The sequence below is a fragment of the Salvia miltiorrhiza genome, chromosome 5, assembly GCF_028751815.1.
Source record: "Salvia miltiorrhiza cultivar Shanhuang (shh) chromosome 5, IMPLAD_Smil_shh, whole genome shotgun sequence".
NCBI classification, from domain to species: Eukaryota; Viridiplantae; Streptophyta; class Magnoliopsida; order Lamiales; family Lamiaceae; genus Salvia; species Salvia miltiorrhiza.
The window spans coordinates 24887317-24910166 of NC_080391.1; the positions used below are offsets into that span (position 1 = coordinate 24887317).

At 39.7% G+C, this 22850-nt stretch overlaps 3 protein-coding genes across 3 annotated transcripts; 2 read left to right on the forward strand and 1 right to left on the reverse strand.

Annotated features, from left to right (window-relative positions):
* Positions 1-8582: 8582 nt before the first annotated feature.
* On the reverse strand, positions 8583-10146 carry LOC131025700 (mannose-1-phosphate guanylyltransferase 1-like). Its single transcript, XM_057955490.1, has 3 exons — positions 10012-10146; positions 8775-9014; positions 8583-8681 (listed from the first exon to the last, which is right to left on the reverse strand). Exons 1-3 carry the CDS (start codon positions 10144-10146, stop codon positions 8583-8585), a joined length of 474 nt encoding a protein of 157 aa, XP_057811473.1.
* Positions 10147-15335: 5189 nt separating this feature from the next.
* LOC131024209 (uncharacterized) lies at positions 15336-18241 on the forward strand. The gene is made up of 3 exons (XM_057953719.1): positions 15336-15678; positions 17056-17171; positions 17651-18241. The coding sequence occupies exons 1-3, from the start codon at positions 15574-15576 to the stop codon at positions 17964-17966; spliced, it is 537 nt and encodes a 178-aa protein (XP_057809702.1). The 5' UTR covers positions 15336-15573; the 3' UTR covers positions 17967-18241.
* A 2777-nt stretch (positions 18242-21018) lies between these two features.
* Positions 21019-22444, forward strand: LOC131024210 (bZIP transcription factor 53-like). The gene has a single exon (XM_057953720.1). It carries the CDS (start codon positions 21768-21770, stop codon positions 22230-22232), a length of 465 nt encoding a protein of 154 aa, XP_057809703.1. The 5' UTR covers positions 21019-21767; the 3' UTR covers positions 22233-22444.
* The last annotated feature ends 406 nt before the right edge of the window (positions 22445-22850 follow it).

Consider the following 22850-nt stretch of genomic DNA (forward strand, 5'->3'; position numbering starts at 1 on the left):
GGCCAAGCAGACCCTATGGGCAGAACATGAATCAAGGCCAACAAAATGCCATTGGAGGATGGAGAAATCAGCCGAATGCTGGATGGGGAAATCAAAATTTTGGGGGGAATCAATTCCGTCGACCACCCCAAATAGGCTATCAACAACAACAACAGTATTTCCCACCACAGCAAGGGTCTTCTCAACCATACAGACCACAATACCAGCAGCAGCAATCCATTCCGCAACAGAGTGCACAGCCGATTCCACCACAAAAATCCACGCTCGAAGAAACGCTGCAAACCTTTATGGAGATCAGCAAACAAAGTATGGAGGCCCAAGCATCTACAATCAAAAGGCTCGAGACAACGGTTGGACAACTTTCCGGTGCCTTGAATCAAATCCAACAACAACAGCAGCCTGGGAAATTTCATGGCCAACCTGCTCAGCCACATCAAGCTCTTGCTGTAACTGTTCTCCGCAGTGGTAAGATTTTGGATAACAAAATGGAGGTTCCAACACAAACCAGAGCAGAGGAACCGTCCCGTCAGAGTAGAACCGATTCCTCTGACCTTGTCAGAGCAGAGGAACCGTTCCGCCAGAGCAGAACAGATCCCTCTGGCTTTATCAGAACAGAGCTGCCGAACTCTGCTCCATTCAGACCAGAGCTACCGAGTTCAGATCTGCCCAACTCGACTGATGGAGAAAAGGGAGACCAGCAAAAGGAAGAAGAGAAGGAGAAGGAGATCAAGCTCCACAAAGCTTCTACACCTTATCGACCACCGATTCCCTTCCCGGGCAGATTGAGCAACGGAAAGCAAGACCAACAGTTCGCCGACTTCTACAACATGCTTGCCAAGGTGAACGTGAATCTTCCTCTCCTTGATGTGATCAGAAAAGTCCCAGCATATGTGAAGTTTTTCAAGGAATTGGTCTCCAACAAGCGGAAGTTCGGGGACAATGAAAAGATTCTAGTCTCAGAAGTAGCGACCTCAATCATGCAGCAATCCTTACCACCAAAGCAGCGCGATCCAGGTAGCTTTGTGATTAATATTGCTTTGGGAAATGGTAAGGAAGCCACGGGTATGTTAGATCTGGGAGCGGGAATTAATTTGATGCCTTACTCTATTTTTCAACAATTAGAGTTAGGTAATTTGAAATCCACTCGCATGTGTCTACAACTCGCTGATAGGTCCGTTAGGTATCCCCGTGGGATAGTTGAGGATATTCTGGTAGCGAGTCGGGGATTTGATTGTGCCTGTTGACTTCGTAGTCCTTGAGATTGGGGATGTGCATGAGAATGGCAGAGACCACACTCTGCTATTAGGACGACCCTTTATGGCGACCACTAACACTTTGATTGATGTCAAAAATGGAACTATTAAAATGACAGTGTTAGGGGAATCAGTGTCTTTCTCAGTGCATGAAAATCGGGCTATGCCTTCTGCCAACTTTGTGACTGAATGCTCATATATAGATGCTATTAATGGCTTGGTTGAGAAGGTGTTTTTACAGGAGCAGGAATGCGTGGAAATTTGCGCAGGTTCAGCCGACATGGAGGAATTAGCAAGGGAAGCTGAAGAGTTCAGCGCTGCCCAGCCGCCTTTGACGATGACAGAGCTGCCGAAGCCAGCTCTGCCCTTCAGTGATGCCCAACCAGCCCTGCCGAGCTCAGCGCTGGAACTGAAGGAACTCCCCGCCAATCTCAAGTATGTTTTTCTGGAAGAAGGCTAGGAGAAGCCAGCTATCATCTCGGCTACTCTGACTTTAGAGCAAGAAGCGGCGCTGCTCGAAGTATTGAAGAAAAACAAGGCAGCACTGGGATGGAGCATAGGTGACATCTGTGGCATTAGCCCAGCCACATGCATGAACAGGATCAACTTGGAGGAAGGAGCTACCCCCAAGAGAGATGCCCAGCGACGCTTGAACCCTATGCTGATGGAGGTTGTGCGAAAGGAAATCCTTAAGCTTCTGGCCGAAGGGATTATCTACTCGGTCGGTGATAGTGAGTGGGTGAGCCCGGTGCATGTCGTGCCAAAGAAAGGAGGAATGACGGTTGTGCGGAATGACAAGATGGAGTTGGTGCCAACGCGTCCTACCACGGGATGGCGGATGTGCGTCGACTACAGGAAACTCAATGCCGTCACCAAAAAGGATCACTTTCCTCTTCCTTTTGTTGATCAAATGTTAGATCGTTTAGCAGGACATGATTTTTATTGTTTTCTAGATGGTTTGTCAGGATACTACCAAATCGCAATCGCACCGGAAGATCAAGTCAAGACTGCCTTCACCACACCTTTTGGGACATTTGCATGGAAGAGGATGCCGTTCGGATTGTGCAATGCACCCGGGACGTTTCAACGATGCATGATGTCCATATTCTCAGATATGATTGGTAAATTCGTGGAGGTTTTCATGGACGATTTTTCGGTTTTTGGGCAGTCTTTCTCTGATTGTTTGCACAAGATTGATGTAGTTTTACAAAGGTGCATTGAAAGTGGCCTAACCTTGAGTTGGGAAAAGAGTCATTTCATGGTTACACAAGGTATTGTTTTGGGTCATGTGGTGTCTAAGCATGGACTAGAGGTCGACAGAGCTAAGGTGGAGGTAATCCAAAAGCTGCCGCCCCCTACTGATGTCAAGGGAATTAGGAGTTTCTTAGGTCACGCCGGTTTTTACAGGCGTTTCATTAAAGATTTCTCTAAAATTAGCCAACCTCTATGCAAACTGCTAGCTCAGGATGTTCCTTTTAATTTTGATGATTCTTGCATGCATGCCTTTGAAACATTAAAACTTAAGTTGAGCTCTGCCCCGGTTGTGATTACGCCTGATTGGTCATTACCTTTTGAGATCATGTGTGACGCGTCTAACTCTGCAGTAGGAGCTGTGTTAGGGCAGCGTGTGGATAGGATGTTGCGTGTAATTTACTATGCTAGTTTAACTCTGAACAGTGCACAAGTAAATTACACCACTACTGAAAAAGAGATGCTTGCTGTGGTCTTTGCCTTAGATAAATTTCGAGCATACATCATTGGGTCTAAGGTTATTGTCTATAGTGACCATGCTGCACTGCGATATTTGATGACTAAATCTCAGGCTAAAGCTCGTCTAATCCGTTGGGTCTTATTGTTACAAGAGTTTGATGTAGAGATCAGGGATAGGAAAGGGAGTGAGAATCACGTAGCTGACCACCTTTCCCGTTTGGATAATAAGCTGATAGACTCGAGTCTTAATTGCATCCCTGAATTTTTTCCTTATGAGCATGCATATGCATTCACGCTTGACAAGTGCAGTTCTGCCGAGCTCCGTTCTGCCGACTTCAGAGCAACCAGCTACCCTCTGGCCAGCTCTGCTATACCATCTCTGCCCAGCCAGAAAAGTCCTGCCAGCTTTGCTCTGATCAGTTCCACCGAGATCACATCTGCCAGCCTTCCCGAACTCAGCGCTGTCCAGTGCAGCCCTGCGAGCGCCGAGCCTTGGTATGCAGATATTGTCAATTACTTAGCGTGTGGTATTCTACGGCCGGAGCTGACGTCGCAAGAGAGAAAAAGATTTTTAGCTCAGTGCAGGCATTACTACTGGGAGATTCCTTACCTCTTCAAGCTGGGAAAGGACGATGTCATCCGACGGTGTGTACCGGCAGAGGATCAACAACAAGTGTTGAAAATGTATCATGAGGATCATTGTGGGGGACACTTTGGGGGTCAGAAAACAGCACACAAAATTCTTCAATCAGGTTTGTTTTGGCCTTCCATTTTTAAAGATGCACACACTTTCACTCTTGCATGTGATCGGTGCCAGAGAGTAGGGAATATTGGCCGCAGGAATGAGATGCCTCTACAAAGCATTTTAATTGTCGAAATTTTCGATGTGTGGGGCATTGATTTCATGGGGCCATTCCCTACTTCACATGGGTTTCAATATATTTTACTTGCTGTAGATTACGTGTCCAAATGGGTTGAGGCTATCCCCACGCGGACATGTGATGCTAATGTGGTGCTTAAGTTTGTGCAAGAGAACATTCTTTCTAGATTCGGATTTCCTAGAGCTATCATTAGCGATGGAGGCAAGCACTTCTGCAATAAGTTGTTTGCAAAGCTCATGAAGAAGAATGGGATCACGCACAAGGTTGCAACACCATACCATCCACAGACCTCTGGACAAGCTGAGACGAGCAATCGGCAGATCAAAGGAATTTTGGAGAAAACGGTGCAGCCCTCGCGCAAGGACTAGTCCGCAAAGTTGAATGACGCTCTCTGGGCATACCGAACTGCCTTCAAGGGAGTGCTTGGGATGAGTCCGTACCATCTCGTCTATGGCAAGGCCTGCCATCTGCCGGTGGAGATTGAGCACAAAGCTTATTGGGCGATTAAAGCTGCCAACTATGACTTGAACTCTGCTGTGAAGCAGCGCACGCTGTAAATAGAGGAGTTAGATGAACTACGTAATGAGGCGTATGAGAATGCAAGGATTTATAAAGACAAAGTGAAGCGACTCCATGACAGCCGTATCTGCCATAAGAAGCTTTGCCCTGGGATGAAGGTACTTTTGTTCAATTCTCGATTGAAGTTGTTCCCGGGTAAGCTGAAATCTCGATGGAGTGGTCCATTTTTACTTACGGAGGTGTTTGAGCATGGTGCTGTTGAGCTATTCAATGAAAACACGAAGGAGAGTTTCAGAGTGAATGGCCATCGAGTGAAACCGTACTATGAGCACCCGAGTTCGACGATGGTGGTGGAGTCTCACACTCTGCACGATCCTCTCTGCTGATTCAAACCCGGAGTCGGGCTGGAGACTTTAACTCTAGCGCTTGGTGGGAGGCAACCCACCGTTGGTTTGTTTTTATTTTCGCTTTTCTTGTTCTTTTCTTGTTTTTAAGTCTTCCCTAAGTTTTGGTTGCTTTGCGGATACTATGATGGTCTGTGAGCATGTCTTATTTTCAGCGCTGAAATTCATATACAGCCGCTAGCGCTGCAATTCTACCCGCTGCACTTCTCCGCGCTGCTCTGCCAGCGCCGACCTGATTCAGCGTGGCCACTCTCCACTCTGCCAAAGACAGCGCATTCCCCTTTTCACCACCTCGCACAATGCTTCAGTTTCTCCATGCCGATACTCAGGGATGTTTTCTTAACTCTTTTTAATTCTTTTGTGCCCTGAGGACATGGCATGCTTTAAGCGTGGGGGGGTGTTTTATTGAGTTTATGCGAGTTTATGCTTTCAATTGGGCAAGATTAGTCTCTCTATGCTTAGTTTTTAGTCTCGAATCTTGCTAATTTTTATGAATTTGTGGAAGAGTGATGGTTTTCGATGCGAATTTCGGGTATGTGAATGAATGGTGGTTATTCTTGTTTTACTCTTGATATATGTTTCTTGTTTGCGCAAAGAATAATGAGTTTTGTTGCAAAAATTTTGTAAGTAAGTGAAACGTGATTTGTCCGGTAGATGCTAGAAGGAGTGTTGTCATTGTGATTGCCTACGATCGTATCTAATCTGTGAAATGTGAAAAATGTTGGACGAATTGCCAACTTCAAAATTGCCAGCTCTGAAACATCTGGCCTGTTCTAAAATGTGATAGCTCTGAGTCTCTGCTCCTCTAGTCTAACTATGAGCATGGGAAACCACATGAAAAGACTTTGGAGTACGTCCAAATGATTTTTATTTCATAAATTATGGCTCAACTGTCGAAAATCTTAAGCACACAAAGTGTGAAAAATGGTGATATTGATTATAAAGGTGATCACATTAGGGAATTCACTTCTAGCGGAGAATTGGGTCTGATCGAATTGCTTACATTACTCTTTTGTTGCTTCGTAAACTTTGAGTTACTTGCATGATCGAGAGATGTGTGTTGATTGTAAAATTTTGAATTGACTTTGAGAATGTGTGGATTGGAAATTAGCATTGTTGAAATCAATCTCTTCCTATGATTCATACGGATTTTGCTTGAGGACAAGCAAAAGGCTAAGTGTGGGGGGGTTGATTTATGCTTAATTGTTCTAATTTTAGGGGTTCGCATGTGCATATTTTAAGTTAAATCTTCTGGAAATTGGTGCGTTTTATGGTTTATTTTATGCTTTGCAGGAGATTTAGGTTTTCGAGTTGGAAGAGTGCAATTTTGGAGAGAAGTGGCGTTTTTGGTGTTCTGGTGTGCAGAAGCGAAGTCGCCAGAGAAGTCGCTGGTCAGAGCAGTGAAATCTGCTCAAGCCAGAGAAATCGACAAGCCAGGCCGCGGAAGCCAGAGCAGAGAAATGCACCAAGTCAGAGAAGCAAAGCTCCGTGCGCCAGAGAAATCACCCGCCAGAGCGGAGGAAGCGCCAGAGCGGAGGAAGCGCCAGAGGAATCAAGGCGCCAGAGGGTAGAGATACGTCAGAGGAATCAATACCAGAGAGGAACCCATTCCGCTGACAAGATCAGAGAAGTCATCCGTTCCTCTGGCGATAGCCATTCCTCTGGCGAGAGCCGCGATTTCCGCCCGAGTGGAGATTACTTGCTGAGCGCGTCATAGCTGGAGTTACCTTATCATCTACGATTCTATTCCTTTTAGAGTCCGGCTTTGCATGGTAATTTCCATGGTGATCCAGAAGGAGTTGAAGTCTATAAATAGGGCCATAGTTTTCATTGTATAATCAATCCCTTGCCCTAGTTTTAGACGCCATCTTTGCAATCTGTTGGCATCCGAAGCTTAGGAATTTACTTACTTTCATAGTTTCAAGTTTTTATTGTTCTAAGTTAGATTTCAATTTCGTTTTTAGTTTAGTTTCTTGGATTGTGATTGCGTGACACGATTACACGTTCAAGGATTTTACGGTATTTCGTATTTAATTTAATTTATTTCTGTTTAATCATGTTTACGTTTTTCATTCATGTTTATGCTTTCTTCTTAATTATGCAATTTAAATTATGCACTTTAGTTTATGCCTAGATTAGAAGTCTTTACTTTTACAAGTATTTACTTTCATAAGTAGGTTTAATTTAGGTTCTTTAAAATCTTGCCTAGGGTTTAATAGTTTAATTCGTCTAGTTGAATTTTATAATTCGGTTTTTAATTAAGTTTTTAATTCTAAGTCTTAGTTTAATAATCAATCTCTTTATTGCTTTCTTTACTGTTTTCTAACGATACAATTAGAAGCCCTTAAAAACTTTCCTTGTGAGATCGACTTGGGTTAGCTTATCACTGCTAGGATGTCCTCGTACTCTTGCGAGTCAACTTAGAGGTGTTTAGGTTGAGTCAGAGTGCGTGGCTTCCTTTAAACGTTGGAGGTTCAGTCCGAGGAAGAATGTTTAACTGATACTTGACTTTAGTATCAGTCCGCTGAATCCACGTGGCACGCATTAAGTAATCAGTCGAAACTAATCATTCGACTGATACTTCAGTCGGCATCTTCAGTCTTCAGTCTTCAGTCCTTCGTTCTTCAGTCTTCAGTCTTCAGAACAACAACTAAACTAGAAAAAGAACTCTAACACTTGAGTTCGAACAGTTCTAGTCTATTACAATTTAAACCTATTGATTTTGGTATCATCAAAACTAGGATTAGGATATTTCATTAAGTTCCTAACCCTAGCAGGATGTCTACACAACAAAACCTCAATCACGCATTGTAAAGTAGAATTCATGACTTTAAAAACAATTGCATCATTTGCCTAAAAAATAAGGTCGAACACGCGGAAGGCAAGAAACCAATTTGAAAAACAAATTAGGGGGAAACCATACATACAACCGAAAAATGTTCCTAATTTGGGAAAAAAACAGAGCATACCTGGGTCGGTCGAAGATTAGGGCTTGTGGTTCTTTCCTTCCTTGGTTTCAATTGTTGGGAATTTCGTCTTCAGAGATGACCAACTTTTTCATGGAGTCAGAGTAGGAATGGGCGCTGCGAATTTCAAAGGAGAATTTTGAATGAAAAAAAATGGAGGACAATTAAGATAGATTTCAAATTTTGATGAAGGATAGAAACGGTATCGGAAGGGGTGGGTTGGTGGGTGCTGGGTATTACTTATGGAATAGTGAATTTTGACCGAGCCAAGCCTTTTTTCCCGGGTCTTCGTGGGAAGCGTATCCAGGGCACCAAACACACGTATTACACGGGATACCTATGTTATCCTGCCATTATACAGGCTATCAAACGTACCCTTAACAAATATAATCCACTAATACTTCTTCACTTCACTCACAAAAGTGGATCTCTTTCTTCCACTCACAACAAACTCACCTAATATTTATTAAAGGGAAAAGGTGCAGATGCACCCTTGTAGTGGTAACCCCTATAGCGTATAGCTCCCCTTACTCACTGTGTGTGCAAATAGGCCCCCAAAGTCCGAAAAATCGATCAATTAAACCCCTTTGACTAACAGCTGTTAGTCAAACGTTAGTCAATTTTTTTAACCCCCAATTTCTTTCTTCTTTCAATTTCTACCCCCAATTTCTATCCCCAATTCCAATTAAGCCCTCGCCGACATCTCTATCGATGCCGCTGGTAGCCTCTTCCTCAATCCGGCGCCACAATCGTCGTCGCCACCACCAAGGTGCAAGAAGCACACCGCCGACCTCAGCTGAGGTCGGCGCCTCCTTGTGTAATCGAGATTAAGAAAGGAATGTGTGTTTGTTATTTTCGCATGAATAACTTTGGCCTCTCGACAAACCTCTCAACCTTTCCAGTAGATTCCTCTATAACAACAACACCATAATTTGAAGGCTCATCCACCTAGATCAGCATTTCATTTAGGTATCAATCATGGTCATTGTTCCAACTCAACAATCAGAAATATTCAACTACATATATCCAAAATGGCCTTACCTTAGTTACCATAATAGAAGCTTCGCCTCCATGGGATTTATGGAACACAATCATCTCCTTCAGTGGGTACTCACTAATAACATCACTATTGAGAACAGAAAATGGCTTTCCGGATTTATCTATCAGCTTGTCCCTAGCCCAAGCAAGGGGACCGACTGTTCCAAGAGGTTCAGTCTCTTGCGAACATGTGATCTTAATCTCAAGCTTTGCCTCAAAATCTTTCAAAAAGTTTAGCATTACCTGGAAAAGAAGGCAGCACATACAGTGAAAGAAGAAGAGGCTACCGGCGGCGCCGATGAAGATGTCGGCGAAGGCTTAATTGGAATTGGGGATAGACTTCATGAAATATGGTTGCCTTTATATTTTTCAGGTCTTGTGCAGTTAAAATTCAAATATTGAATCTTGTTTAACAAATAGTTAATGGCCTCTTACAAACTATCTCAATTGACGTCGGCAGCGTGCTTCTTGCACCTCGGTGGTGGCGGCGACGATGGCGGCGCCGGATTGAGGAAGAGACTACCGGCGGCGCCGATGGAGATGTCGGCGAGGCTTAATTTGAATTGGGGATAGAAATTGGAGGTAGAAATTGAAAGAAAAAGAAATTGGGGCTTAAAAAAATTAATTAACGTTTGACTAACAGCTATTAGTCAAAGGGGTTTAATTGATCGATTTTTTAGACTTTGGGGGCCTATTTTAACACACAGTGAATAAGGGAAGCTATACGCTATAGGGGCTACCACTACAGGGGTGTATCTACACTTTTTCCCTTTATTAAAACATGTACCGAATAAATTAAGCGTACTCTTTCGCACTATGGGAGTAAAATCTTTCACGAATTACTCCTTCCATACATAAAAAATAGTCCATTTTTGTCATTTTGAAACGTCCACAAAATTTGGTAAATTTTCATGGGTTAAGTAATAATTTCACCCCTAACGTGTAGGCCCTTATTACGTCTAACACTCTATGGCCAGGGGTGGGTCAACTAAGCCCCTAAGTACCTAATTTTCTCCAATTAAGCCCTCCGACTTAACGGTCATTTAACACCGTTAACTTTTTGGGACCCACGCCTTCTTCTTCACCAAACTCGTCGGAAACCTAATCCACCCCTTCATCCTTCTCCCCCATAGCCGCTCATTCTCTTTCTCTCTCTGATACAACCCGACGAGCCAGCCACTCTTCGTGAATCAAGCAGCGCCGCCGCGCGTAAACGACCCTAGCCCCAATTCCAGACAACCCAACCGACGTCACCTCCGTCCCTCGACACTCCGGTGACCACAACTCCTGCTACGGCTACCGCCCTCAACAGCTCTCCCTGCCTCTCCTCCCTCGCCTGACCCTTACGCCTACAGATTGGCGGAGCCCCTCTCATCCCCTCTGCTTCAACTGACGGCGATAGGGGCCCCCCACCGGAGCCCTAGGCCCCAATCACTACCCCTCTCCCTTCTCTCAACTCAGACGGAACAGTGGTAGAGCCACCGTCGCTACCTTCAACAACACACATACTCACAGGCACAGACGACGTCGCACGAAGACACCAACCGCCGTCTCTCTCTCTCTTCCTCCGGCGGAACAGCAGCGATGAGCTGTCATTGCCGTTTTCCCTCTCTCTTCCAGACTTGATACACCCAGACACAACAATGCACTTGGTTCAGTTTACACATCGTTTTGTTGTTAGGCAAGGAACATGTAAAATGAGGAATACTTACTCAGATTGTGAATGTCCTGAATTTGTTTGGCGTGTTTCCGGCGAGTTTGGTGAAGAAGAAAGTGTGAGTTCCACCACCAACAAAATAAAAAAATTTAAAAAGTTAACGGTGTTAAATGGCCGTTAAGTCGGAGGGCTTAATTAGAGAAAATTAGATACTTCAGGGTAGGGATGGCAATCTACCCGCGGGTAACGGATATCCGCGAAAACCCGAACCTATTAGGGTGGGTTTGGATACTATTTGATATCTACGGATAGTTTCGTGGTTGCAATTCACTATCCATTTAGTTCGTGGGTATGAGTTTGGATACTTACTATCCATACCCGCGAAACCCGTTTACCCGCGAAAAATACCCATCAATTACCCGTCAATTATCCGTGAATTACCCGTCAAATATCCACAAAAAATTTCACAAAATATGGGCTTTGAATATATATTTCGAGATTATGGGCTAGCATATTATATCTTAAAATAGGCCCAAACATAAATTGAACTAAAGCCCAAATTCTAATAGTCTAATTTAAATTTCAATTTTGTTGAGCAATTATAGAATTTTGTTGGATTTTATATTTTAGTTGATGAATTTGAATTTAAACATTGTTCTTTGCGGATTTCAACATATGGATTTGAACTATGTTATTTGTGTTGATTTTTTTTTTCTATTAAATTTGTTGTAAATTTATATTTAAATTTTGTTTCGTGAGTATCCGGCGGTTAGTAGGTCGGCGAATAGCAGGTGACGGATACTCGCCGGATAGCGGGTTCGTGGATACCCGACAGGTAGCGGGTTTGGATACCATTTGATATCCATGGATAGTTTCGTGGTTAAAAATCACTATCCATTTAATTCGTGGGTATGGGTATGGATAGTCACTATCCGTACCCGTCGTACCCGATTGTCATCCCTACTTCAGGGGCTTAGTTGACACACCCCTAACCATAGGGTGTTAGACGTAATAAGGGCCTACACGTTAGGGGTGAAATTGATATTTAACCCAATTTTCATTTATGAACAATATACTCGACCGCATGATGGTAACTTCAATCATAATACAATTAATTATCATTATTAACAATTCGGGATGAACAAAATAATCGAAACTGAAATATTAAAATATGATTCGATTTTTTCGATTTTTCAGTTTGATTCATTTTATTTTTCCAAAGAATTTGGTTTTTCGGTTCGGTTCGATTTTGAAAAAACCAAACAAAATCGAAAATCGAATTATATTTATATAATAATATACTAATATATATATATATATATATAATTTATATATATATATATACACACATATTGATATGATATATAATTTTGATATTAAAATATGTATATATATATATATGTAATTTAGATATCAAATAGTACAATTTAATTTTGCTTTTTTCTTTTTTTTTTGTTTTTTTTCCTGAGTTTTCGGGTTTTTTGATTTTTTTTAAGATTATTTTGATTTTCGGTTTGGTTCGATTTTTAATTCTAAAAATTTCGATTAATTTGGTTCGGTTTGATTTTTATATATATATATATATATTAAAAAAATCAAATATAGATTTAGTTTGATTTGGTTTTAGCGTAAAACTGAACCGATAACCGAATGCTCACCCTTATTAACAACAATTTTTAGGTGGGACCCTTCATCCACTGACAATACATTCAATATTTTTTATTGAAACACATGTCGTTCCCTTGAATAACTAGTATTTTTTATGAATGGAGGGAGTAACTTATCAATTTCACCATTTACTTTTAAATATGTACCAATTTTAACCTTAGATAATTTATTACTACTTCTTTTAAACAAATCTTTAAAAATATTAGGGTTAAGGTCTACTGGCAAAATATTAATACTCGTATATAACTTTTTTCGGGTAAAATAACAATTCATCCTCGAACACATCACATTACAATTCAATTGTTGAAGAAAATCTATGATACTAAAATTGATATAATATACTCCCTCCGTCCCTGAAATAAGTTCCTCTTTTTTCATTTTGGGACGTCCCCCAAATAAGTTCATCTTTCTTTCTTTCTTTCTATTTTTGGACAACTCACCACTAATAATACTTTATTTATTATTACTTTTCACTTTTTCACCACTCTCAATACTAATTATAACACTTTTTCACATTTTCACCACTCCCAATACTAATTATAACATATTTTTCTCCACTATCAATACACTTTACCATTTTCCTTAAAACCCGTGCCGTCCCCAAAGAGGAACTTATTTTGGGGACGGAGGGAGTAGTATTTTTTTATATATATAATTGATAAGTTTAAAAAATTGGGATATACTCCCTCCGTCCCATTAAAGTTGGCTACATTTCCATTTTGGGTGTCCCACTAAAGTTGGCCACTTTCTAAAAATGGCAAAAAATTAACTTAATTAAAGTCACTATTTATTTTAGTTAAGTTCCAATTAGTTCATTTAATTAAAATTTTCTAATTAAATCTAAATCATCTTTATTTAAAAACACACACACAAAACACACACTAACACACGCACACAACCACCCCACCCCACCTCCCCCCAGCGCCCCACCCCCTTCTCTCTTCTTCTCCGGCGGGTGCCACCCCCATGGTCGCCGCCGCCTCCTCTCGCCCCTCCGGCCGCCGTCATCGTGGTCTTCGCCGCGACCACCGCCCTCTCCCTGGCCTCTGCTCTCTCCCTCTCGCCCCACCTCTGACCTCCATGTCCCTCGTCTCAACTATCTCCCTCTCGCCACCCCCATGGCCGCCGGCGCCTAGATCTGAGGTGGTGTGGTTGACGGCGGCAAGGCGTAGATCAGTTGATGTCACCCAAAATAGGAAGAGAGTAGGGGTCGCGAATGGAGGATCTAGGGCTCGGCGGCGGTGGTCTTCCGGCCGTGCAGTCGCCGAGAATTGAAGAAAATCTCTCAAATCTTCTTCTAGGGCTCGGAGGATCTTGGATCTATGGCGCGACTTGGGGTGCTCGTTTCTTTGAAAATCTCTCAAATCTTCTTCTACCTAAGAAAATCTCTCAAATCTTTCTTTCAATTTCGTTTCTTGGATCTTTGGATCTATGGCGTGAATTTCTGGCTATGCGATTCTCTTTGAGAAATTTGATTTGGGTGTCTGATTTGCGATTGATAGAGGGGCGAGGGGCGAGGGGCGATTGTCGGCGCCGGCGCCGGCGTCGCCGGCGTCGATCAGAAAATGAAACAGATGCAGAGACGCATTGAGAAGAAGACACATTTAATTAAGTACCTTAATTTTGATGGGCCCCACTCAATTAAAACATAACACTCCATTTCTTAATCTCCGTGCCGAAACAAATGTAGCCAACTTTAGCGGGACGGAGGGAGTACTTGATAAGAGGCCATAGGTTGAGATATATTTGATCATTAATCCATATATAAATCTAGTCTTAATTTTTTTCATAAAATTTATTTATTTCTCATAAATTTCACTTGTATGAGAAAAAAAATTTTGTTCACAAAAATATTTATATCAAATAAAAGAAAACAAAGAGAAAAGTAAATTACAAACTAATACCTCAGACATACCCCCAGAAAAAACACTCACATTGACACAGGTCGCGGGCAGGGATGGGGGTGGACTCAAAGGTGAAGTTCAAAGAAAGTAGCAAGCTAGTGGGTATGCAGATGGTTGATGGACGAAGAGAGTATAATTAACCCTAGTTCCAACACTATATTTAGATGTGTATCAAAATACACATATATAATTTATTTCGAAGATGTCATTTCAACTTCAATACTTATAAAATGTCACTTCGTGAGTGACGTGTAGCGGATACATTCCAAAATTTCTAAAAGAAACATCATTTCATATTTTCGATCGTCGAACAAATTTGACCATGTCTATTTTGTTGTAAATTGAAAAGTAATGCTATTATTGTAATAATTCACTCCCTCCGCCCCGCCGAGCTTGAGTCGTATTTTTTTTTCGGGTTGTCCCAACGAGCTTGAGTTGTTTTCTTTTCTAGCAAACATTAGAAAAATTAACACCCTAATTGACACTACTAATTACACCCTTATTTTTTCAACTCATTTTCACTTTGTCTCTCTCAAATATAATCTCTCTCTCTGTCAGCATTCTCAAAACACAGAAGGGAAGAGACTCGATTCTCCGGTGAGAAAACTAGGATGAGATTTGAAGGTTTCTAGAATTGGGGAAGGAAGACCGGCGGCGGTTGTGGGAGGAAGAATTTGGGAAAGTGAGAGAGGAGAGGAACATACCTATATGGGGTGACGGGTGGTGGCAGAAGAATTCGACGGCGGGAAGGGGCTCGATTCTTCAGTGGAAAAATTGGGATGGGAGAGGCAGCCGAAATTGAGAAACAGAGAAAGAGATAGATAGAGATTTACAATTCGACGGCAGCGAGGGCTAGATTCTCTGGTTGGACGACGAATAGGTACGATTCTCCGATAGGGATTTGCGGGGAGAGGGGGGAGAAGACGGGTTTTGGGTGGAGGGTTCTCTGGTTCTTGTGGTGGTAGGGAGGAGGGGGGGACAGAGTTTTTTTTGGGGTGGGTGTTTTTGAATTAAAAAAAAATCAGATTTAATTAATTTAAATTTTATATTAAAAAATAATTCATAATAATTTAATTGTATAAATAACTACTTAACCACAAATTTACAAATATATTTATATAAGTAAACAATAGATCATTAATTCTCGTGCTCAAAAGAAACGCTTCAAGCTCGGCGGGAGGGACAAAGTATAAAATATGTATAAAACTAAAATCAATCCAAAAATTCGTGAATATTTAGAAATCAACCCAAATATTAAAATAAGTATACCTCAATTTATTGAACTTGCGTATAATATCCTTACAAACTAGTAGTACTCCAATATAAATTAGTCCGGTTCATGTATGTGGACCAAACTGGTCCGGCTAAGCCCGGCCCATTTGGCAGCTTGACTCGACCTTACACGAGTTGCCAATTGCCGGCTTCAGCTGAAAGACTGAGCACTTACTACGACGTCGTTACCGCGTTCCTAACCAGTCGCGATTACAGCCCTATCTAATCTCCAAATTCAGCTTAACTCAACGAAATTCACAAAAATTGATAATTTCGAAATCCTCAAAGAAGGCCTCACGAGATGGCATCGCCGGTGATAACGCCGGAGGACGTGCTGGAAACGCTCATGAACGATGGAACTATCGACGCCATCCGGTTGAAGATAATCAACCAGCTTAAAGCCAATGTGAGATTTTGCGCATGTAATTTTTTGTGATTTGAGGGATTATGTTTTTTAATTGGCGTTTCTATTAGTTTATCGTGCATTGACGAGCTCCGTGGCTGTTTGTTTTTTTGGGTAATTCTTGGATTTTTTTTTCTTTGGGTGATTTTGCAGTCTCGTTTCTAAGAGTTTTTTTGGTTTTGTAATTCAACTTCTTTTCTCGTCCTACAGAGGCAGGATCCGTGAGGAGTTCTTTTTTCAGCGAGTCTTAGTGCTAAATGTCCTTTTCTTTTCAAACTTTTTGGATTTGTGAAGTGTTTTTGGGAATTGTATGAGCTCACATTTTGAGTTGTGTAATTTTGTATTGCTGATTGGAGATATTTTTCCTTTTAAGCTTTGGGAGTTGAGAATCTTGAGATGGAACTGATGATGCATCGTTGTTGGTGTTATTGATAAGACGATTGCATGTGTAAAATTGTCCCTTTGTGGCAATGTATACAAACGTAATTTGCATGTATTTGGTGTTAAAATGTGTGGCTACTTGTGTTTGCGACTTGCTCTTATCTTAGTGTTTGGAGTAGAGTGCATATATTATTTCCTCTTCCAGCTTGGCGTGTTTCTTTCAAAAGTGAATATTGGTGATTCTTCTTGTGTTATTGGGATGCAAGCCTTAACAGGCATCATATCTGGCATATCATACTTCGTAAATGGTGAACTGTGTATTTTGTGTATAATGTCTACAATGTTGTGGGGGGTTTACTCTTTGACTTGGGGATATCTATGATTGTTACCATGCTGACGATAAAAGAATGTATCCCAAGAAGCTTGTAGTGTAAAGTTAAGTTCGAATTAACTGTTATTTGATCGATTTTATGTGCATCCTTCGTTCCAATAATTTGTATGTTTTGCTTGTATGCATGTAACATATGGAGGACGACTGATATGCATAATTTTCTTTATCTCCTGATTTTGTTCCCCACCCCTTTTGCACTTAAGCTAGAGAATGTGGAGCTCCCGTGTCTTGTCAGTTATTTCACAAAAGAGTCTTTATCTTTCATTTTCTATATTTTGTCTTCCTTTTTGTCTTTCAACTTATGAAGAAATTAATGGATCTATTTCCAACAAAGAATATTTCTTCAGTTGCCTGACTCCAAAGTGGCATGAGCTTGTGACGTAGTGGTTGTCAACATACTTAATGAACTGTTGAGATATCATTTGCATGCCGCACACCTTCCATTTTACAAGTGTCCTACTAATAAATCTTCTTGTTTCAGTTCTCGTGGATGTTTCGATGGTTGGTTCTTTTGTTTCATGGGCATAGAAATTGTTGGCTTATCTCACTGTAATATGAAGTGTTGATCCATAAAAACAAAAAAAGTCATTGTGCTGGATTTCTTGCAGGAGGAGCTAAAGAGTAACACAATAAAAATGGTGGAGCAGAGTAAGGTCCTCAATACTCCTGGTGCTGAAAAACAGACAAAGCGAGAATTGTTTGATTCACTTCGACAAGAGCTTGAGTAAGTTACAAGTACTCCTCACAATTTTTTCGTACATGTAATTATTCCATGAGTGTCTTTAAGTTTTAATAAAAAAAAATTGTAACCATGCTAATTTTAGTGTCTATAGTGTGTTGCCTTATCATTATGGGCAAGTTATTTTCGTCATATGACTTAGGATGATCGGGAATTTAGAACAATCAGGTCTAAGGCAAATGGAACTTTAATTGTTTGTTTAAGAGCAACTATTTTTTGTTGTCTAAATCCTCCTTTATCTCGGGTTTGTATCTCTAGAAGGCTTGCATGTAAGCTATCTACTTCCTGCCATTCAATACATTGAAGTTTAGCATTGTCAATGGATTTTCAGCGTGCACTATCCAGATTCAGCATGATGCTTTATTATGACAAAGCATATGCAAAGTGGTATGTCTCGTAGTTTGTTTCTTGGGAACCAGAACACAATATGTAAGAGTTGATGGGTTGGCAAATACTATATGCAGGGCTCCTGTACTTGAGAAGGCTTCTAGATCAGTTTGGGACTTGATCTTGGATCAAAATGGCTTGGGGAAGGAAATCAATGACACTGTCGAGAGAGTTTTCTGTCAACTAAGCGGTTGTGAACCTCCATTGTTTCCTACATCTAGCTGTGAAGCACAGCCAACGAAAGACAAGGAGGTTAGTCCTTCATCATCCAAGAAACGAAGTTTTAATGATATGAACACGGAAGAAGCAAATGGCATTGCACAAGAGTCGGGCAATGGCTCAGCCATGCCCGAGAATGTTACAAAAGGACCGTCACCTAGTTCCAAACAATAGAATTGACTTCACGACGAGGATCTGGCTTAAGTTTGTGTTGCAGAGAGCCTGAGTGTCTCCAATTCTAATCTTATTGTTTGGGCATTGGAGATTGGACGTTTGAAGTTGACTTACTACTTCCATGATCTCACCGGAAAGAAACTGGAGCAGACGTGTAAAGTAAATACTGTTGATATGATTCTTCCTTAAAAGCTACTCTCTCCGTCCGCCAAAAGTGGACCATTTTTACTATATCGGGCGTCCGCAAAGAGTATACCACTTTCCTTTTATAAAAATGGTCGCACCATCCATTTTAATCTTTTATCCTTACAAGCACTCTTTATTTACAGAAAACCCACCTCAAATTCAATCTCAATCACACATCTTATAAAGTGGTGGGATCCTTTCTCCACTACATCAAAATTATCACCAATTTTATTAAATTCCGTCTATCCAAAGTGGTTCACTTTTGACGGACGGAGGGAGTATAATCTTACAATCTTTGAATCTCCTTTGGATGTTGGGTTATGTAGACATTATAGTTTATGAATCCTGTGCTAGTAATCTCAATCTTTGTTTGCCGTCTTGTTTTGTAAATGAGTTGTACCATTTGATGGTCAGTTGAAATGGTTTGACTCCGCTATGTCCGAAAGCGTCGATTGCGACTTTTACGAGGTGAAAAACTTATGTACGGTTAGATATGAGAGTAGTAACTCATTGATATTCTTCCTCTTTGTAAGGTAAAAGAACAGAGTATGAATCTCAACCCCCATTCCCTAACTTGTAAAAGGTTTGAATCATTTAAACCCCCCAAGATTTGAGCTTTTGGGTTCGAGTTAATGTGGTGCGATCTTTAAATTTTTTTATTTTACTTATGTAATTTATAAATAAATAAATAAAAAAGTTTGAATCCAGCAGCCAAACGTGCTATTATTGCATGCCCCGTTTTCCTTATTTTAAGGTTGTATATGTGCAGCTGTCTGTATTTGACTAACCAACTAGTACAAAAATCTTCCATCTCGATAAAGAGAGATACAAAGCCCACCACTATCAAAAGCTCTATATTTGTTTATTTATAGTACTTGATTTTTAAATAAGTATTGCACCATGCTGTGAAGCTTTTTACAAAAGTTATTGAGATCAATCATTTTTCATCTTTGTATACTCTCTAATATAATTATTGAATTTTTTGACAGTTGTAGAAAATAGGCCTACCTGTCATTCTTGAGATAGCCAAATTGTTGTTTTCTTAATCACCAAAAACCTTATCCAATTCGAGACGTAACTTATAACCAATTCAATTTAAGTTTGATAATGATTATCATGATGGCTACGACAATAATTCTTCAATTAAAATTCTCTTATCTTCCTAGTGATTTTATATTACAATAATGTACTACAATAATACATAAACTAAATCCTCTTATCTTCTTATTGATTTATATTACAATAATGTATATAAAAAACCAAGTCCAAAGAATTGTTGGGAATTTGTTAGAGTTTCGTCACTCTACAATAGGTTGGCTCACTAATTAAAATATATTTGTTTAGTTTTCCCTAACAAGATAATAACCACTTAATCATAAATTTAGAAAGCCAAGATCTATTCCATTTTTGGTGTCCCACCCTATGTCTTTGACTCTCTGTACCAATCTTTGTGTTTTAGTTTAATTTTACAATTATTAATTAGTGTCCATTAATCCTTACAATAAATTTACATTTAATTTGCTATATATACTTAATAATTAATTATTAAGATTGATTATGCCATAATTAAGATAAACTCCCTCCGTCCATGAAAACTAACAAATGTTTTAATGTAATAATGTGTTTGTAGTGGACAAAAGGGTCTCATTTTATACGAAACAAGTGGTAAGTGTGGGTCAAAGGTGTTTTTTTTTAAATAAAAAAATAAAAAATATTTGTAAGGATAAAATATAAGATATTGAGATCATACCCTTTAAAAAAGGTGATATATTTTTATGGACGACAAAAAGGGAAAAAAATGTCTCGGGTTCGAGTCGACCGTGGCGCGATCTTTAAATTTACTTATTTAATTACTAATTGTTAATTTATAGTATATATAAAAAAGGCAAAAATGTCATACATACTATCATCGATGGCATGGGAGTATATTTTTTAACGTTCAATTTTCAGCATGTTAAATAAAATTCATTATACAATATTAGTTTTAATTTTTATAATGAATGCGATTAAAATACTAAAGTTAATTGTGGGACACATATGACGAGTCAGGAGGTTTTTTAGGACAGTAACTTATGTTGATTTGAAAATTAGGACAATAATTTTCGAACTTGTAAAAATAGGACACTAATTAATAAGCGTTGCACCCGCATGACATTTCTGGGCCAATTATCGAATTTTTGGACTTTTCCGCACGGACCAAGCACATGACAACCCATACGGAGGGGTTGATTATGTGGCAAGCACGTCATTTTTACGGCTCAAGATAGGATGCCATGTGCTTGGTCCATGCGGGAAAGTTCGAAAGTTCGATAATTGACCGAGAAATGTCCTGCGGGTGCAACACTTATTAGTTAGTATCCTATTTTTACAAGTTCGAAAGTTATTGTCCTAATTTTCAAATCAACCTAAGTTACCGTTCTTAAAAAACCATCTGACTTCACATATGAAATATGAGAAGACATAGTTGTAATACGCTATATAAGATCCGAACTGCAATGAAAAATACATAAATATACATATTTTTTCCATATAATTCCTTCGGTGCGTTTATTTTGATTGTAAAATTTTTATTGAAAAAAATTGGATAAGAAAAGATAAGATTTTTTTTTCATTTTTTTATCACATATTTACTAGAGATGAAAAAGGTGAAAAATTGTTGAAAAATATTTTCACACCCCTACCATAGGATAATATTATCCAAATTGGAGAGAAAAAGAGTGAAAATGAGCTGCCCGAAGAAAATTTAATTTCCATCATAATAAATATATGAAAATAGTAAAAAATGGTAAAAGTATTCCATCAAAGTAAAGATATTTTATGGATATTGCATCTATAATAGAAATACAAACTGAAATAAAGATGAAAAAAACCAAGATAATGGAGACATCAAATATGTGGCTACTCGGCCTTCTTTCTTGAAAATGCTCGTGTATTAGAAAAACAAAAATCAACAAAACCTGTGGCAGACTTTTCTATATGAAAAAGAACTAGATAAAGATAAAATTTTGTCTCTCCAAACTTTTTCTCCAATTTATAAAACCTTATCCACATTCACAAAGTCTATACTCCATTTAATTACTTTAAGTACAATGCACACACACATATATGCATATTGTGTGTGCTATCATTATCCATATATATGCATTAGTCCACCATTTCCTACCAACTGTATGCCCTTGGAAGATTCCTTGAAACTTTAAAATTCTTATTTCTGTCAACATTTTTCATTATATAAACTCCTTTTTCCATCCCTTATCATCCTCCATTTTTCCTCATCCACATTTCTTAGTCAAAACCCACAAAACTTACATCATTTGATCATATAGTAGCCATGATTCCCATGCAAACTCCATTAGTTTCATGCAAAAATCTTCTCTTAATATGAGTGGTGTAGTTACAGCATTCTTGTCCAGAATTAGGCTTCTCCAATCATTCTCGGTAGTTTTCTTATACTGGTTTTATGTTTTTTCATGAGCAAAAAATATTAACATATATACCATCTTCTTAATTAAACCATATAGATTAATCCCTGAACAAGAACAAAAAAAAAAGAAAAAAAAAAAAGCAAGCATATCTCTGTCCATTCCTTGCATCACAACAAGCCCAGAAAAAAAAATGTCATCCATAAACATCTCGAGTTCATCGGAAGACGACGGAAACTGCAGATATGCAGCCATCGCAGACGACAAGAAGAGGAAGAGGATGATCTCAAACCGCGAATCGGCGCGGCGCTCGAGGATGAAGAGGGAGCAGCATATGAAGGATCTGAACGATCAGATCACGTATTTCAGATCCAAGAGCGGCGAGATTGCGAGGAGGATCGAAGAGATAGGGCGGCGCTACGCGGCGGTGGAGGCGGAGAACAGAGTCTTGAGGTCGCATGGGCAAGAGCTGAAGAAGAGGCTGCTGTTGTTAGAGGAAATGGCGGCTTCTTACAAGAGCAGCAGTGCTCGTTGCATTGTGGAAGAAGACGAGGACGATGACTGTTTTGTGATGGATGTTTTGCAAGATCCTCATCACGAACCATGGCTGCACCCGCCTTTTCAATCTCAGACTGTTGATGGAATTTACCAGTTTTGAAACACGCACAGATACACGTGTGTGTGTGTGTGTTCTGGTGAATGTATGTTGATAACTCTTAAATTAATTATGCAAAATGTGCTTTTTGCATTGTTGTAAGTTTTTCTGTTTTCTCATATAGTAATTTTTCATTTTCATGTTTGTGACCGCAAAAGGGAAGGGTAGCAGTTCTATTTTCACTTCTATAACATACTGGAGTATATTTTTCTGTATTGAATTTAGGACGTGCATTTTTTCTTTTAGCTAGGGGTGTTCACTTAATTTGCATGATTGACAAGATACATGATTGAGTATTTTTATTCTAGAGAACAAGATTTCTCCAATCTCACATTTTCAATGAGATATGAATCAAGCAAAACCTAGCTTAAATGATATAAATAATCAAAGGGCATTGTGATATCCCAAAATTTTAATCCATGATCAAAGTAAACAACAGATTAACTTTATTATTTTTAGGGGTAATTGCCCCTAAATACATTATCTTTCCCCATTTTCTGAAATTGCACATCGCCTTTGAAATCTACCACAGAATACATCACTTTTTTTTTTTCCTTCTGAAATTGCACATGGTCAACCAACCACCAAACGTGAAAACGATGCGAACGCTGGAACACCACA